The 18,370-nt window shown below is 31.9% G+C and overlaps 1 protein-coding gene across 2 annotated transcripts in view; it reads left to right on the top strand.

The window, feature by feature from the left end:
• Positions 1-18,370, top strand: part of TRIM9 (tripartite motif containing 9) — a 209,761-nt gene that overhangs the window by 144,651 nt on the left and 46,740 nt on the right. For both annotated transcript variants that reach the window (XM_031952991.1, XM_031952990.1), the window contains exon 7: positions 4,471-4,609. In XM_031952991.1, the coding sequence (XP_031808851.1) occupies positions 4,471-4,609 (139 nt within the window). The remainder of the gene's footprint in view (positions 1-4,470; positions 4,610-18,370) is intronic.

The following is an 18,370-nucleotide window of genomic DNA, read 5'->3' as shown; positions in this document are numbered from 1 at the left end:
AATTTTTAAGTATTCATCCATTTCACTTAGGTTACCAAATTTAGTGGCAGAGTTGAGCAAAATAGTTCCTAATTATTGCTTTCATTTCTTCATCATTGATGGAAAGTTCACTCTTTTCATTTTTGATACTAGCAATTTGATTTTCTTCTTTCTTTTTTCTAATCAAATTAACTAAAGGTTTATCTATTGTGTTGGTTTTTTCACAAAACCAACTCTTAGTTTTGTTTATTAGTTCAATCATTTATTTTACTTTCAGTTTTATTAATCTCTCCATTTATTTTCAGAATTCCAAATTTGATATTTAATTTGGGATTTTAATTTGTTCTTTTTCTAGATTTTTTAGTTGCATGCCCAATTCATTGATCTTCACTTTCTCTATTTTATTTATAGAAATATAAAACTTCCCTTAAGAACTGCTTTGTCTACATCCCATAAATTTTGGCATGCTGTCTCATTATTGTCATTCTTTTAGATGAAAGAAATTATCGATTATTCTTCAGGATTAAATTATTTAGTTTCCAGTTAATTTATGGCTTGTTTTTCCTGGGCTCTTTATTACATGTCATTTTTATTACATCATGATCTGAAAAAGATGCATTTACTATTTCTGTCTTTCTGTATTTGATTTTCAGGTTTTTATGTCATATGAAGTATTTATGATTTTGTGGTCAATTTTTGTGTAGGTTCCAGGTACTGTCGAGAAAAAAAATTATATCCCTTTCTGTCATCATTCAATTTTCTCCAAAGGTCTATCATACCTATTTTTTCTAAGATTCGATTTACCTCCTTAACTCCTTTCTTGTTTATTTTGTTGTCAATTTATCTAATTCTGATAGAGCAAGGTTGTGATTCCCTAGTATAGTTTCACTGTCTATTTCATCTTGCATCTCTCTTAACTTCTTTACGAATTTGGATATTTGCTGCATATATGTTTAGTATTGATATTACTTCATTATGTATGAGATCCTTTAGCAAAATACAGTTTCCTCACTTTTCTCTTTTAATTAGATCTATTTTTGCTTTTGCTTGATTTGAGATCAGGATCTCTACCCCTATTTTTTTTTATTTCAGCTAAAACATAGTAGATTCTGCTCCAGCTTTTTACCTTTACTCTATATGTCTGTATATGTGTGTATGTATGATCACTCTGTTTTCTTCTTGTAAACAATATATTGTAGGATTCTGGTTTTTAATCCAGTCTGCTATCCTCTTTTGTTTTATGGGAGAATTTATCCAATTCATATTCACAGTTAAAATTACTAACTCTGTATTTCCTTCCATCTTATTTTCCCCAAATTATACTTTTCCCTTTTCTTTCTCCCTTTCCCTCCTCACCAATGCTTCTGATCACCACTTCCCTCAAACATCCCTTTTCTTTTTACCACCCTTCCCCTTTCTTATCCCTTTCTCCTTCTACTTTTATTCTCCTTTTTATTAGGTTCCATCTGTCCTTTTCCTTTTCTCCTCATAATTCCATATAGAGTGAGACAAGTTTCTCTATGAAATTAAATATGTGTAATATTCTCTCTTTGTTCCAAATCTACTGAAATTAAGATTCACAAAATGCTCATCCTCTACCCCTCTTTTCCTCAATTGGAATAGATCTTTTTTGCCTCTTTATGAGATATAATTTATCCCATTTTACTTCCTCTTCTTCCAGTACAATCCCTTTTCCACCCCAGTTTCTTTTTTATATCATTACAGTAATGTCTAATTATACATACACCTTCTAAGGATACCCCTTAAAAACACAGTTCTCAAGACTTAAATGTATCATCTTCCCATATAGGGATGTAAATTTTTTTAAATTTTAAAAACCATAGGTTTTTTTTAATTTCCTTTTTACCTTTTTATACTTCTCTTGAATTCTATATTTGAAGATCAAATTTTCTGTTGAGCTCTAGTTTTTTCAACAAAATAAGTGAAATTTACCTTTTTCATTGAATGCCTATCTTTTTCTCTGAAAGAAAATGCTTAATTTTCTTGGCTAGTTGATTCTTGGTTTCAATTCAAGCTCCTTTGCCTATTGAAATATCATATTCCATGTTTTTCAATCCTTTAAAGTGGAAGCTGCTAAGTCTTGGGTAATCCTGATTGTAGTTCCTCAATGTTTGAATTGTTTCTTTCTGACTGTTTGCAGTATTTTCTCCTTGATCTGATAATTCTTAAATTTAACTATACTTGGAGTTTTCATTTTGAGGTCTCTTTCAGGAGGATATTGATGAATTCTTTCAATGGCTATTTTACTTTCTGGTTTTAGGACATCAGGGCAGTTTGTTTTACTTGATGATTTTTTTAAAAAGATATTGTCTAGACTTTTTCTTTCATCATGTTTTTCAGGTAGTCCAGTAATTCTTAGATTGTCTTTCTTGGATTTCTTTTCCAGGTTAATTGTTTTTCCAATGAGGTATTTCACATTTTCTTCTATTTTTTATTTTTTGGTTTTCTTTGACTGATTTTTGATATCTCTTTGAGTCATTCACTTCCATTTGTTCAAGTCTATTTTTTAGTGAATTATTTTCTTTAGTTAGCTTTTTATCTCCTTTTGTATTTGGCCAATTGAACTTTTAAATGAGCTGTTTTGCTGACATTGATGGAATTGTTGGTAGAATTGTGAACAAATCCAACGGTTCTGGAGAGCAAGCTGGAATTATGCCCAAAAAGTTATTAAACTGTGCATACTCTTCGATCCAGCAGTGCTACTACTGGGCTTATACCCCAAAAAGATATTAAAAGAAGGGAAAGGGACCTGTATGTGCCAAAATGTTTGTGGTGGCCCAGTTTGTAGTGGCTAGAAACTGGAAAATGGCCATCAGTTGGAGAATGGTTGGGTAAATTGTGTTATATGAATGTTATGGAATATTATTGTTCTGTAAGAAATGACCAGCAGCATGAATACAGAGAGGCTTGGAGAGACTTACATGAACTGATGCTAAGTGAAATGAGCAGAACCAGGAGGATCATTATATACTTCAACAACAATACTATATGAGAATATATTCTGATAGAAGTGGATATCTTCAACAAAGAGAAGATCTAATTCAGTTCTAAATGATCAGTGATGTAGACCCACAGAAAGAACACTGGGAAATGAGTGTAAACTGTTTGCATTTTTGTTTTTCTTCCCAGGTTATTTTTACTTCTGAATCCAAATCTTCCTGTGCAACAAGAGAATTGTTCGATTCTGCACACATATATTGTATCTAGGACATATTTAACATATATAAGAGTGCTTGCCATCTAGGGGAAGGGGTGTAGGGAGGGAAGGGAAAAATCAGAACAGAAGTGAGTGCAAGGGATAATGTAAAAAATTACCTAGGCATATGTTCTGTCAATAAAAAGTTACAATTTAAAAAAAATAATTAAAAAAAATAAAGTGGAAAAAAAAGAAAAGAAAAAAATGAGCTGTTTTGTTCACTGAATTTTTTTCCACTTCCCAAATTCCATTTTTCAAGGAGTTGTTTTCTTTTTCCATTTCATAAAATTTATTTTTAAGGAATTATATGCTATTTTTCCATTTTGCTAAATCTATTTTACACAGATAATTTCTGTGTTTCCTTTTCTAAACTGTCCTGCAAAGTTTTTACCTTTTTCCATTTTTCTTCTAACTTCTAACTCTCTTTTACATAAATTTTTTAATTCTTTCAAGAAAGACTTTTGAGTTGGAGATCAACTTATATCCCTCCTTGAGGCTTCATCTGAAAACTCTTTTCTTTACTGTCCTCAAGGTTTGAGGTTTGAGCTTCCTTTACAGGTGACAGCGACTTCATACCACCCTAGGGCTAGGGCTGCTGACTTTTTCGCTGGGCTGGATGGGCATGGCCAAGTCCCATGTTATTCAGGGATTCAGGGGCTCATTATTTGCCTTTTGTAATTGTGTTGGATGTCTCACAGCTAGTCTGTGTCTGAACTAGGACAGAGTAGTCAATGCTGCTGTATTTTGGTGAGAGCCTCCTGGTAGAATCCCCTAGATGTGCAGACACCACACCACCCTGAATCTCTGTGCTGTGCCTGCACTTGGCTATCTCCCTTCTCTCCCCTGCTCCCCACCCCATGCTGATTGAAACAGATTTTTTCTGAAGTTCTTCCAAAATATGTTCTGCTGGAAATTTCTGACTGTCCAAATATTTGTGTATTCTTTCACTCCAAAACCAATTTAGAGGCTTAATGTGGTGTTGATCTGAGGGAAGCCAGGAAGAGCTCAGATAAAGATCTGTCTTCTCTCCACCATCTTGTCTCTATGCCAGTAAACACTTTTTGCAGCAGTTATAGTTGTAATACAAATCTTCCTTCCTATTGAAACAATACCATTTCCTTATATGCATAAGTGTTATTCTAAAGAGATGTTACAAAATTTTCAAAAAGTTAGTTAATAGTCTTGCTCTGCCATCATAAATTTGATTTAAATGTCTCAAAGTTCTTATCCTAAAAATGTTGTTATTGATATATATTTCTTTTTTTTTTAATCAGGAGGTATATGTTGGAAAGGAAACAATGTGCACAGTGGATGGTCTTCACTTCAACAGTACATACAGTGCTCGAGTCAAGGCCTTTAACAAAACAGGAGTCAGCCAATACAGCAAGACCTTGGTCCTTCAGACATCTGAGGGTAAGGCACTTCAGCAGTACTCCTCAGAACAAGAATTGTTTAGCATCTAAAATAACTGGCAAAGTCCCTAAGCAAATATTATCATTGCCTATGTTACTAGTGTATTTTTTTAGTTTAACATATATGTTTTGTCACAAAGTTGTTACTTTTCTGCTACTTTGAAAAGATATGTAGCACTAAAATGTAAACGTCTGTTGCATTTCAACAATTTCAGTCAGTTTTAAAAAGTAGACACAGATATAGAAAGAGGGAGAGGTAATAGATAGATAGAGATAGGGGATGATATTTTCAGCAGAATCTAGATTACCACTCAGAAGAAATGTTCTTTCAAATGTGTAGGCTTCCATTCTCAGAAAATAAAGACCATTTCTAAATATTGTTCAGATATTTTTAAATGTATTTATAGCTGCTATTTCCTTAACAGAACTCATAGAACATTTTCATCAATGTTATAGGGATTGGGGTTGTTTATTGTTTTTGTTTTTGTTGTTATCATTATTGTTGTTTATTTTTTGCTTAATGGCTTTCAGGTAAAAAGCATGCTTTGTTTGAACATGGCATTCAGGAAGGATTCATATTTTATGTAGAGGCATTGAAATGCTCCACTTTCTCATGCAAAGCTAATCACATTCACATGAAGAATAAACTTACCTGAAAGTACTTCATAGAAAGGGAAGAGTAAGGTTTTATTTACCTCATTTCTTTGTCTACCTGTGTGTTTTAAGGTTATATAGCACAACTTTCCAGATGCAGGAAACATTCTCCTCTTCTTGTATAGCTCATACAATACATTGTATCAAACTCAGAAAACATCCTTGAAACTGATGGCCAGTCCTAATATCTTGAGTGTTTTGTTACTGATTTTGTTTTTAAAGCATGTGAAGGTTTAGAGACTGCCATCAATGTCAAAGCATTTTTCAAATCATCCAAATGAAGTTATACCCTAAAGGGGTAGCATCACTATAGTTTTCATGTCTTCCTTTTAATGTTTTATAGTATCTTTCTCAATTTTATTTTGTAATATATTGTCCTGGAGCACTAAGAATTGTGTTTGTAAAAGTAACCCTATGATGTGTTTTTAAAATGCTTACTTGGTGGAGGAAAACTGCAAATTTCATGTAAATTTTTTTGATGTGTAGAAACACTTTGGGCCACATTTTCATACTTTCCACATACATAAAGTTATCATTTTGGAAACAAAGTTTTCCTCTTGACAGTGCTTTAAATTTTAGAACAAATGCTTTTATTCTTAAGAGACATATTGATGTTTTTCCTGATTCTTAAAACTTCTGAAAAAAGGTTATTCTTTGAAAGAATCTCAGAACAGTTGCTTTAAAACATGCCTTTCTACAAAATGAATAAAGAGACAAATGATGCATACAGTTTACAATGAGACTACTATTAAATACCTCCTTTGGAAAACTATTTTTATTTATCATAAAATATGGCCCAAAAGTCCACTAAAAATATCACAACCATATTAAAATGGCAGGTGGATAACTTAAGATTCTCTTTTCAAAATATATTATCAAGAAGTAGATACCCTATTTTAATAATAATAATAATGTGTCTAATTCTGTATATTTCAATATTAAAATTATGTACCATAGTAACAGATAGAGCTGCTTTCAATGACATATCTAATGAAGTGAAGGAATTGTAAATTAAAATAAATGTCCTGAATTTTAAATTTGCACGATTTCTATAACTATAGAAATACAAAGAAAGTTCTATTATCTTATAGCTATTGCTCCACATAAGTCATATTTCCTATAATAAAATAAAATTCACATACATACTTTCATCAGAATCTTGGTCTGTTCTGTGTCTTTTTCCCTTTTTCCCTTTTCATAGTAACTTTCACAGTAAGGTAAGTTACAACTTTTAAAAACATATTTTTAAAAATTTAAATTTCAGAAAAATTCCAGTTGATTTTTTTTTCAAAATCCTAATACAGTGAGGTTTCAATAAGATAAAAGAACTTTAAATAACATGAATATGTGACACATGTGGAGCTTCTAGTTTTACTGAGAAGAAAGAAACAAATACAGATAACTATAACACATAATATTACATAACAAGTATAAAATAGAGGTTCAATACCAATTGCTCTACAAAGTCTATGTCAATGGAGAAAGTGTATCAGAAAAGATTCCCTGGAATAGATAGCAATTAATTTGAACTTTAAAGTGTAGGTAGAGATTAAAGAAGTAATTATAACATATAGAATGAATAAAAACACTTAGATAAAAAGATAAGTGGTGTTTAGGTGACATAGGGTTAAGTTTGAGTATGGCATACAATACATTAAAGGGGAATAATATGAGCTATAACTACAAAGACACACATTGTGAAGGTCTTGAATTTCAAGAAAGGGAACTTAAGTTTATTTAGGAAATAGAGAATCACTTAAGATATTTATAAGTGGAGTGATATAGCTATATCTATTGGATGTATAATGACATCTAAGAAAATTATTATTTGGATAGGAAGTAGGAGAAATTTGGAAGTAGAAAACCAATTAGTTTATTACAACAAATTGTAGTTTCAATAGTACTATTGCAAGTACAAGTGAATCTTAATGAAGGATTTTAATCAGTAAGATTAGGGATTAGTAAGACTACTTCTACTAGAAAAAAACTCTTAGGGGATAAGGATCGATTTGAACAATATTGTAAATGTAGAATTGGGAATAATTGTTAAATAATTTGATAGAAGTCTTGACAAAACAAATTGCTGTAAAAGTCAAAAAAGTTTTTTAATGTTGCTTTCAGAGATCAATAAAGAAAAATATATTAGATGAGATGCTGTTTTAATCATGTTCCATAGTTTTTATTATTTTTCTTATATCTTGTTAGTTTTTTTGGTGAGTTACCCTTTTCCTGTTAGTTATATGTATGGCATGTATGCTATATATATATATGCCATTTTCTTTCTTGTGGGTTGTTGGAGTTTTTTTGTTTGTTTTTTTTTTATGTACCTACCTGAGCTTGTTTTTAAGATACTATTTTCAGTAACTTCCTACTTTGGCTATCTAGAGGAAGGAGGAAGAAGAGATAAAAACAATTCTGATTTTATACAGAGATTATTTTATGCTAACATTCACTAATAGGTACACGGACATTTTCATTTACCATTTACAGAATTTCTCAGGTTCCCTAAAAGATTTCATAAGTAGTATGTAAGTTGTTAGTAGCAAATGTTTATCAGTTTTGACCAAGAAATGGAAAAGAATCTTCAAGGTTATATGACTTTAAAAATTGGTAGAACAGTCACTTTCCCCAAAATCCACTTCAGTTTTTTACCTAAAAGGTAATTACCACTAGTTATGAGTTATTAAAGCTAAATCTAAAAAACAAATGGTGTTTTTTTTCCATGAAAAGGTGAAATTATTTTTCAATTACCACTTGAGAACTCTAATACTTAGTGTGTTCAACTCAAAAGTCCTTCCTAAACTGCTTCCATTCATTCCTGAAGGTAGTAAGGGGGAAAAAACTTAAAATGCTTGTAGAAGAGTACATGTCAATAAATATTCATGAAACAACTTCACCTTCCCATCTCACAAAAAGTACAAATTCTAATCATATGATAAAAGAAAAAGCAGGGGAAGAAACCAGTAAAGGTACTTGTGGCATCTGTATCAAAGCTGAAGGAAAATGAACTGAAAGCCAACTAGGACATTTTTTGCTGTCAAAAAGTCGTTGGGTCAAGGACCAAGAACTGTCTTAAGTTATTTTTTCCAAGGGAAGAAGGCTATCAGGCTTGCAGCTAAGACTGGAATCTACGAGGAAAAAGTGTGAAGGTGAATGACTCAGCACATAAGGAAATAAATAATCAGGAAGGATTCTAAAACTAGAATATATAATAAATAAAATATCAATAAAAATAAAATTTATAACATTTATAATAAAGTTAACCACTGCCTAATGAAAACCAAGATCTTATGGACTCTCTAGAGAGTATGGGACAACAACAAAAAGCTCCAGAATTGTTTAAAAGGAAATGAAATTGATATAAAAAAAAGAAGTTGGTGTTTATAGATTACTACTACTACAACTACTACTGAACTACATAATACGTAGTTTGAAATAAACATCTGACAAATTCATAATGGTCATTCTCTTTGTCAAAAGAAAGGCTTATTTGTAGAAGAGTTTACAGACAAAATAAGAGATAAAATAGAAACAAGGAGTGGGAAATATGAAATACAGTTGAGAGAACATATAGTTATAAAAGAAAAGAATTTGGAAGAATCCATTAAAGGAATATCTCTTGGGGCCTAAGCATGCCACTGACTGGCAGGTTAGATGCATAGAGGATTTTAGCATACTAACCAGAATTTTCTAGAATAAGGAAAATGACACCATTAGAGGAAAGTCATCATGAGAAAAGAGAGAGAGAGATAGAGATAGAGAGAGAGAAAGAGAGAGAGAGAGAGAGAGAGAGAGAGAGAGAGAGAGAGTTCCTCATACTGGGCTTAATCCTCAAAGGAACTTAGCAAAGATCTTCATTATAAACAAGTATTTTATAGAGGGAATATACCCTTGAGGTTTCTCAGGTACAAAACTACAAATTGAAAAGGAGCTAGATAAAATGCACCTGGCAGACCAGGCCCAGACATATCTAAAATATGCTAATCATTATCTCAAATATTATTGTGAATATCTTTTAAAATATTAACTAGATTGGAGATAGGATGGATAAATTAACAGTAGACTCTAACCACATTATTTTATATAAATAGAATTTGCGCTTCTTCCTGATAGGGCAAGATAGTCAATTCACAATATTACTATTACTAATAATAATAGCTGGCATTTAAACCTGAAGGTTTACAAAGAATTTTACAAATATTATCTCATTTTATCCTCAAAGCAACCTTGGAAGGCAAGAACTATTATTATTATTCCAATTTTACAGAGAAGATTAAATGACTTCTCCCTAGTCATATAGTTATTAATTTTTTTTAAACTAGACTTGAGCTCTAGTCTTCCTAATTCCAAGTTTAACACTCTACACACTGTATAACTTAGCTGCATAATGTATTAGAACTCTCAGTGGAGTTAAAGAATCACAAATCAATAAATTAAGGGAAATTAATCTAGATACATGAGGATGACTATGTAAGCTAAAGAAGTTTGCCTTGAAGATAGTGTGCACAAAAATTAAAATAATTTCTTCAACAAATATTTATTAAATATCTACTCTATGCCAGTTTTTGTTCTAGAGCCTGGGGTACAGGGAGAAAAATGAATTAGACCTTACCTTGAAGAAGCTTATAGTTTATTGAAACAATATGGACACCATAGGGAAATAAAAATATATATAAAGTGAATAGAAAATAATGGAGGAGGTAGATATTAGCAACTGAGGGTATCAAGAAACTGAAAGCAGCACTTGAACTCAACCAATTAGTACTCAACATTTATTATGTATGAGTAATTGTGGAAGCTATTGAGATACATTTAATGATTAAAAAGTGAGACAATTTTTATTTTAACAGATCTTGTATCATACAGGTAATTACAAATTTTGTGCAATTTTAAGTATTAGAATTTTAAAATTTCACTAGGACTTTGGAGACATACTATATAGGGGGAGACATACATATATAAGGATATACAGAATACATTTTTAAAAAAGCATAGAAAATGGCCAGTGAAATGGCAAAGAAACAAGAGATCAAGACCTTCGTGTGAGAAACAGAAAGAAGACTCTTTGGGCTGAATCATAGTGGGTGGGTTGGGAACCAATATTTAATCATGCTATAAAGTTAGATTGAGACCAAGTTGTGAAGGACATTAAAAATCAAAAAGATCTCTATTTTATACTAGGAAAGAGGGGGAGTCATAAAAATTTACTAAATATGGGGTAAGGTGGTGATGCTTATATAAAAGATAGATTGGAATAGGGTGAAATGATGCACGAAGTCATTGGATATCAGGCCATGTGAAATCTAAGAATATTGTTGTGGTAGAAATAACAATATTTGAGCTTGGAAGTTTGAAGTGAGAGAGAAAATGAGTATAATACAGAAATTAGAAACCTTGAAGATTAAAATTGTGGCATCCTTGGTATAATGACATATGAAAGAAAGATTAAGTGTAAAAGATAATAAATTTTGTTTTTAATGTGTTGAGTTTGAAATGTTTCTAAGACATCCAGTTACAAATAAATAATAGATCATGTGGGGAAAGAGCTCAGAAAAAAAATTAGGGATGGATATTTAGATGTGGCAGTCATATGCACTAATACGATCATTTTACCTATGAAAGTTGATGAAATCATTAAGAAAAAATATAGGACGAAAAAAGAGCCCATGAGAGAGGCTCTGGGTAAGTCCACAATTAGAGGGCATGATATGAATGATGAGATACCATGATGACCCTGCTATAGAAGGGAAACCAAGAGGGAGTAGACATAAAGATGGTGACTAGACCTCTGATTTCATTGATAGAGGAATTCCTAGTTTGAAAAATAACCTCTATCAATACAGGTTGCCAACTTCTCTGCTTATATTTCTTAATAGTTGCCTAGAACATTGAAAAATTAAGTTAATTATCTAGATAATACAAAGGCATAAACTGGCACATTTCAGAGGCACAAATTGGACCTGGTGCTCTCTGAACCCTAAATTCTTTAACTATCCTATTATCGGGCTTTAGGAAAGAGTAGTGTCATGAAAATCCCAAAATGAGAGAATATCTAGAAGAGTGAGGTCAATAGTCAAATGTAGAAAATAGGCTCTAAAGTATGATAATGGGGAAGGGTGAGAACAACAGACTGGGCAATTATGGCATTTTTGATAGCTAGATAGGAGGAGTCATTTGAGGAATAAAGTCAGAAGTCATAGTTCAAAAGTTATTGAGTGAGTAAAAGGAAAGAAAATAGAGGCAATAAGTGTAAATAACTTTTTTCTAAAAGTTTGGTTGAAAATTGAGTAATATATCATGATTATTTAAGGGAGTAGTAGTGCCTAATACTACTAATAAAGGGCTAGTTTTTGTTTTGTTTTGTTTTATTTTGTTGTTGTTTTTTTTTTAGGATGTAGGAGACATGAGCATATCTGAACCCAATAAGATAGTAACTAATAGACAGGAAGAGATTGATAATTGAGGATGAAATTTACTGAAGATAGAAGGGGATGAAAGCAAGGTCATCCACAGAGAAGTTGGGTTCTTCCTTATCAGAGACTAGAGGAAAGGAAAAAAAAGTGACAGATGAAGTCAAAGGATTTTGAGATGAAGATAAAGGGAGAAGAAGGAAATCACATTGCATGACCTCATTTTTGTTCTCAGTAAAGAGGTAAGGTCCTTCTTCAACTATGAAGATGTAGCAAGAGGAAAGGAAAGAAACCTGGGGAGAAAAGAGAAAGATGAAAATAAATAGCTTTTGTGGGAAGGGAAATAGATAATATAATTAGGGAAGAGAATATTAATTATTTGCCTTGCTGCAGTGAGGGCCCAGTTAAGATCAGGTATTATAAGATGAATTATTTGACTTTCCACATATCTATTCAGTTGCACATGAAAAGATGAGATGTTGGGAATAATGAAAAGTTGGGAGTTTGCAAAGAGATGGATAAAAGTAGAACAAGGAAAAAGTATTTATATATAGATAGTAGCATAAATGTGAAGATGACAAACAAGAGTATGATTGCAAAGGAGAAGGATGAAATCAAACATATTGGAAAAAAGAAGTTCTTACCCTAGCAGGTGAAGAAAGGGATTTTGCTGAAAGGCATTTCTGTGGGAGAGGAGGTATGGAAGAACTCCCTAATTGACAAAAATTACTAGAAAAACTAGAAAACATCTTGAAAGAAATTGGATTTAGACTAGCTGCTTACACCATATTCTATAACAAAAAAATTGAAAATAATTATATCAGGTACTGTTCACAGCTATGGGTAGAGGGTTATTTCTTTAAGAAAAGATGAGGGTAATCACAAAAATATTAAAAAGATCATTTTAACTGCATGAAATTGAAAAGATTCCACATTAAAAAAATGGAATTAGTATATAAAGGCAGTATTCAGTTGGGGAAAATATTTTTGTAAATATCTCTTACAAAATGAAGTAATAAAAATATGGCCATTTCCCAATGAAAAAGTGGTCACAGAATATGAAGTTCTCAAAATAATTATAAGCTATTGACTTCCGTGACTATGATTTTTTTTCATTTTTATTTTCTTTAATATGGCTCAAATCAGTGAAGCTGTTAGTTGGCCTAGCAGAAAAGTGGTAATTCTTTAGCCTGGAAAAAATTAAGATTATACTGTCAGAGTGAGAAAGAATAATAGAAAAATTTGGCAAATTTCTAAGTTATTTTAAATAAGTTTTTGGTTTTATGAACTCACACGGATATTGATAGTACATATTCTCACTCTTCCACAAAGCAATAGGAATTCATATTCAATCCAAATTCTCAATGAGCAGAGGAGATACAGTTTCTCTTTTTAATGAATTAGAACATGGGATTATTGGTACTTCATAGAGTGGCATCAGAAAATTACTCATTTTTAGGAATCTAAATTTATTTGTAATTCTTGGAATAGGTTTGATACTAATAGGAACATCCCACTAAGTACAATTGTCTCATCTCCTTAATTTTTGATTTCTCATAATTCAGGGAAGTATTCTAGGAAGAAGACTCTAGAATATTCTCTGAACTTTCTAGAATGTCATAAATACTCTAACCATGTATTTCTTCAATCCAAAATAAGCCAGTCATATATCTTCTCCCATAAACTAAATTTCTCTCAGTAATCTCAAACCTTGACTATGAGCTTAAACAAAAGATATTAGTGGTTATTCAGTTTATTAGAATTTCAAATAATAAAAAGACATAAATATTATTTAAAAGGTTGCAATGGGATCTACGGTCACTTGATGATTAGGAGAAAAGGAGCTGCTAACTGAAATTTTTCTCACTGTCACAGCTGTTAACTGATATTTAACTTTATTTCTGTTCTAGTTTACTCCTGTCACTGAAATTTGTCTTCTCTTCTACTCAGTAGTTTAGGTGCTATGTCTGTCATTCCCAAAATGGAGTGATAAGTCTCTTTCTTCAAAGACACTGAAATTACAGCATAAACTGAGCTCTCAGCCCACAGAATTCTGGCTTTCCTAACAAGGTGATAGTGAAACTCTAGGCTCCTTGCAAGATCACCCAAAGATTTTCTCATCCTAAGAAAGTCATCCATTCCCCAGTAATAGGGATACTCATCAAACTGGAGCTACAAGAAGAAAAAATGAACTAGTTTACCGAGACCTTGGTTTCATTCATTTTTCTTTAATAAATTTCATGCTATTTCATTAGAAAGGAAGCTTAGCTTAAAAGAATCAAAAGTGTATATATCTTAAATGAAGGGCCAAGAGACACCAGTTTTTAAAATATAGTTCTTCATCCTGAAGAGATTTTTTAAAAATTTATTCAGGGGCTTACTGAGTCTATAAAGTAATGTATAGTTCGTAATGCAAAAGTACATATAATTTTCAGAAAGTTCCATACTATCTTGAAAAAAACATAATTGTTCAGACAGAATGCATTTCTGGTTTGTTTGTTTGTTTTAATGATACTTCAGATTTTAAAATGATACATCCAAATCTTCACAATACTTTTCTTTTTCTGGATATTGTTCAGGAGTATGAAAGAAGAATATTAGGAGAATGAAAAGGGAAGGTCAGTCATCCTGCAGGAAGTTCTGCAAGCCACCAAGAGAAAAACTTTGACATACAAGGGAAAAGGCATTCAAATAATGGGAAAGTATTTTATAAATTTTATTATATAAAAAGAAAAAAGAGAATAATATGCTCAAAAAAATGGAGCAAGTAAGTTCAGCATGTAGCACAGGGTTACCTCTACACATCAGAATTTAACCATAAATGAAAAAAGAACATTTGATAATAAAAACAATTTGAAATTTTTCTATTAAAAATCAGAATTTAAGATATAATTTGCTTTTTTAACATCTCAAACAGCAGAAATGGAGGAGGTCTGAATACAGCCAGCAAGAACAGTAACATCAACAGAGTAGTAGTAATAGAGAAAGAACAATAAGAAATTTACTTTTAAATGTAAATAAAGAAACAGAGCTGAAGATGGCAGAGGTAGGAGTGAAGAGGCAGATGAGGACATTACAGACAGAATTGGATAATACCCTGCCTATAGGCGAATCAATGTTGTAGTTAAGGTTTGCGAGGCAGAGCTGGAGGGAGATTACCTTACAACATAAGAGGATTCATTAAAAGGGTGGAGGAGAACACAAAGACAGATAGGAATGAAAGATGCACTGGAGTTAAAACAGGGAGTAGTAATGAAGGAAAAGTGACCTATGCAAACTTAGAAAGAGAAGAACTCAGAGGGAAGCAAATGTGGACGAAGGAAAGATTTAAAAAGTAGACAAAGGAAGGTGGCCTTATTTTGGAGGAAGCAGGTGGTTCAATCAATGAATGTTCCTATGAATCTTTACTCATAGGAGTTGGTCATTCAGAGATAGTGAAGGGAGAAGAGAATCTTTCATTAGACAGTGCTTGGAAAATCTTCTCATCTTAAATTTGGAGGAGGGACACTTGGAGAACTAGGAGAACATGGATTCAAGAATGAGATTGTCAGTCAAGCATAGGAAATAAAAAAACAAACAAACAAAGGTCAATAAGAGATAATTTAGTTCATTGGGCTGCATAACTAAGGACATGGAAGAGAAAGAATATTGTTCTACCATACCCCACCTCTCTCCAATACCTGAAATAATTGGCATTTTCTGGGAGTGAGGCACAATGGAAAGGAAAAATCCATAGAACGAGCTTTGCAAGACAGTAGCAGAAAACACCCAGAGGGAACAGCTTAAAATGGATACTATGGGAGCTTTGCTTACTTGAATAATACAGAGAAATACAGAGACCAATAATTATAAGGATCACAAATTAGAAAATGGTGTACAGTAGACCCAGAATGGACGAAAGAGAGTAAAAAAAAATCCATTTTGAAAAGGAGTACAAAAAATGAAATTAAAAAAAAAAACTAATGAACAATACTAATTGAAAGGAATGAGAGGTATGGGAAATCTATTTGAATAATTGGGAGGGAGTTAAAAGGGGAAAGAAAGATATAATCAGATAAAAACAAGAGAAAAGAAAAAAAAACAATAAAATCCTAAAAGGGAAAGAAGATACAAAAAGTCATTAGGTCTAAGGAGTAGAAAATCAGTGACAACAGCCACCTTAAAAAAAAAAAAAAAAAGATTAAAGTAACTGAAGGAATTTAATACTGTATTTATAGCAAAGGATGAAAAGAATCATAACTTTAAAAAAAAACAGAGACAAATGTGGGGAAATATAAACCTAACTCATAATTTTAAGTATAAACAATTCATTTTTAAAAATAGGAGTGACATTGGATGAGAAGGAAAATTTCTTCAATCTATTCCCTAAAAGAAACACATTTTAATAATATTTTGGGTTTTTTTCCAAGTATATGCAAAGACAATTTTGAACATTCTTTTTTAAATAAATTTTGAGTTCCAAATTTTCTTCCTTCCTGTCTCTTCCCCCTCCCTATAACTGTGATCAATTTGATAAAGGGTAATATGTATATATGCAATCATATTAAATATATTTCCATTTTAGTCATGTTGTATAAGAAGAAACAGAACAAAAGTAAAACAATAACAACAAAGAAAGTGAAAATAGTATTTTTTGATCTACAGATTCTATCACTTCTTTCTCTGCATGTGGATAGCATTTTCCAATCCTAAGTCTTTTATAATTGTCTTGGATTATTGTATTGCTGAGAACAGCTAGGCTAATAATAGTTGATTATCACATGTTTTTCTGGTTCTCTTATTTCACTTTCAGTTCAGTTTTACAGTTTTTTCTGAAATTTGCTTGCTATTTTATAGTACAATAATATTCCATTACATTCATATAGCACAATTTGTTCATCTATTCCCTAATTGACGGACATCCCCTCACTTTCCAATTCTTTACCATTTTTAATATTATAAAAGTATCTATTAAAACAAAAAGCAAGCCTTGTTTTAAATTGGAACATAGTAGAACCATTTCCTATAAATATGGGAATGAAGCGTAGGTGTCCACTCTCCATCCAATTATTTGATATAATTCTAGAAATATAATAAAAAAAGAAAAGGAAAATTGAAGGTTGGATATAGAAAAGGAGGATTTCACATTATCTTTGTAGATGATATGTTTTACTTGGAAAACATCAAAGAATTAGCAAAGACACCAACTGAGGAGGCAATAAATAGCTTCAACAAAGTTGCAGACTGCTAAATAATTTTTCAAAAGTCAACAGCATTTCTGTATAATGTTAACAAATACAAGAAGCAATAATATAAAAGGAAATGCCATTCCAAGTAAGAATGGGATCTACAAAATATCTGGGGACCAACCTCCCAAAGTATGCAAAAGACTTGGGGAGATTCAATTACAAAGTGCTCCTTAAGGAAATAAAGAAGAAAATTAATCTTTGAAAATTATGGAGAATTTTGCATTTGTTATTCAATTATCATTTTAGGAAGATCAAATTGACAGTTGAGAAGAGTTTGGATTAGAGTAAGTAGTTCTCTATTGAATATACAATTGGAAATGGTAACAATGTGAGACTAGAATAGGAAAGACAGTATTAGACTGCACAAGTAGAACTGAGAGTTGTATGTATAGAGTTACAATTGAAATCATGAGAAGTGATGAGATTACTAAATGTATAGTAATATAGATAGAGAGAAGAAAAGAGAGTCCATAATAGCCTTGGGAGATCCTACTAGTAGCCATGATACTGTAATGCATGTATGGCAAAAAGATTCATCAAAGGAAACATAACAGTGATCACACAGGTAGGAGGAAAAGCAGGAGAGAAGCAGTGTCATGAAAACTTAGAAAGAGATACTACTGAAGAGAATCAGGGATAAGAGGGTGCAATCAAAAAGTGTCAAAGGCTATACAGAAGTCCACAAAGATAAGAACTGAGAAATAGCCATTAGATTTGACAATTAAGAGATCATTGGTAAATCAATGAAAAGAAATAAGAAGAGAATGAGATGAATGGCAATGGAGGCCTCTGCTTTAAATAGCCTTTTAAAGGAATTTCCCCATTAGAAAGAAGACATATACATAAGATGTTAGACTGGAAAGATCAAATGAGTATTTTTAAGGATGGGATAGATACAAACAGGTTTGTAAGCAGTAAAAAGTAGACAATACAAGTTAAAAACTAGTGAGACACTATTTCAGGGATAATATAAGAGAAAATGTAAGAGAATATAGGATAGCATGAGAACATTTGTGCATGTAGAGGAGTTTGCCTTGCCAGTGAGAAGGGCCACTTGAGGTATAAATAAGAGTTGAGGAATAGTGAGTGGTAGAAGGCATGTAAGGGATACAAGATGAAGAAAAGGAGATAAGAGGGAACTCCCTGAAATTGGTTTCAGTTTTTTTTCAGGGAAGATATATCATCAGAAAGAAACAGTCTCAGTGAGAGTGAGAAAATAAAAGGTTTAAGATAAAATTTAGTTTTCACTTATGAAACAACCATTCCAAAAAACATTATAGAAGAGTAAGTACCTTAAAGTAGAAGGCTGGGAGTAGATTGTGGGAAGAGAGACACAGAATGAAAAACTAGATATGAATAATTGCAACCTGAGATTCAGAATTACTGGGATGGGGTAGATATAAAGGGTATGAAGTATGTTAATCAATGAGGATGGAGTTCAGGTAGATTATCATTGAGATCCTCCACTGA

The sequence above is a fragment of the Sarcophilus harrisii genome, chromosome 2, assembly GCF_902635505.1.
Source record: "Sarcophilus harrisii chromosome 2, mSarHar1.11, whole genome shotgun sequence".
Taxonomy (NCBI): Eukaryota; Metazoa; Chordata; class Mammalia; order Dasyuromorphia; family Dasyuridae; genus Sarcophilus; species Sarcophilus harrisii.
This window is presented reverse-complemented; position numbering and strand designations above follow the sequence as displayed.